The 1249-nt window shown below is 53.6% G+C and overlaps 1 protein-coding gene across 1 annotated transcript in view; it reads right to left on the bottom strand.

Moving 5' to 3' along the window:
* Positions 1–1249, bottom strand: part of ZNF236 (zinc finger protein 236) — a 93513-nt gene that overhangs the window by 58006 nt on the left and 34258 nt on the right. Inside the window, exon 10 of the mRNA XM_007449674.1 lies at positions 455–683. Within this exon, the coding sequence (XP_007449736.1) occupies positions 455–683 (229 nt within the window). The remainder of the gene's footprint in view (positions 1–454; positions 684–1249) is intronic.

Genomic DNA, 1249 nt, shown 5'->3' on the forward strand with positions numbered 1-1249 from the left:
GGAATCCAAGTTTACCATAACAGAAGCTTGCATCCAGGTGACCAGGAGGGAAGACAGAAATGCACGCTGGGGCAGAGGCTGCAGAGGGCTTGTGGGCGGAGAGGTGGAGCAGGTGCCAGAGCAGACGCGGCAGGAAAGGGCCGAGGGTTTTGAGCAGAGGGGCTTTAGAAGCATCAGGCCGCGGCACTGGGGGATAAAGGGGCAGAGACTGGCGGGAAGGGCTGGGGGAAGGAGGGGCCTGACAGCTGCGGCAGGACAAGTCAGGAGGGGCCCTCATCACAGGGACGTCGTTGGTAAGTTTAACGAAGTTTACAATAAACAGATGCTATAAGGTAGACGCTATCAAAGCCTTCAACAAACATACCACCTTCAGAAGGAAAAAGGAGGGCGCGTTTCTTAAAAAGCAGCAATAGGCCACCCGAAGTGTCTAAACCTTAAAGCATACTAAAATTACCAGGTAGAAACGGCGATTTCTTCTTTATAATCTTTTTTTCTTTTTTATCCAACTTCTCTGGGCTCTCCTGTTCTTCTGCCCGCTCTGCGGCCGTAGGGTCAGCTGGCTCCCCTGAAACGCTGGGAGCGTCTGGAGTCTGGCCCTGAGCGGCCGCGGCCTTGGCGTGGCTGGGGTCGCTGGGATGCGCTGCAACTGGAATTGAAGACAGCCCACTGTTTTCTAAGGCTTGCTGAGACAGAACAGAACTAGGAGGTTAGGAGGCACGATGCCCACACCTGCCCGCCAAAGTCAATTACAAAGACGCGACCAAGCTTGACCTACGCAACTCTGACTCCACCCCACGGGGCGCTAAGAGCTACATCGCCAAGCAGTCACCTCTGAGCGAAACGCCCAGCCCTTGGAGGCTGAAACATCCCTCCTGATATCTGACATCTCATCTCCACCCGAAGTCTGGTGTGGCAAGCATTTACAGTTCTAAATTCAAGGGCACTGAAATTAATTCACTTGCCTTCTAGAAATTTTCTCTCAGACAACCCTAGCTGTCTGTAACACATTTAGGAATCACTGGTTGAAACTACAGCGGGGTCACCCTCACGACATCAGCCGTCATGACAACCTGAGATTCTTCACACCCCGGCCAACTTGTCACCACAAAGGTAGAGGGGAGAGGTTAGTGCTCACGTCAGTAAGTAAACAGAGGGACAGGAGAGAGAAGGCTGTCTCTGCTTGGGAATGAAGGCGGTGACTATGGAGCTGGGCGGGGAGGAAGACTCGGAAGAGGCCTCTGCCCTCCGT

Source organism: Lipotes vexillifer, unplaced genomic scaffold, assembly GCF_000442215.2.
Source record: "Lipotes vexillifer unplaced genomic scaffold, Lipotes_vexillifer_v1.1 scaffold196, whole genome shotgun sequence".
Lineage (NCBI taxonomy): Eukaryota > Metazoa > Chordata > Mammalia > Artiodactyla > Lipotidae > Lipotes > Lipotes vexillifer.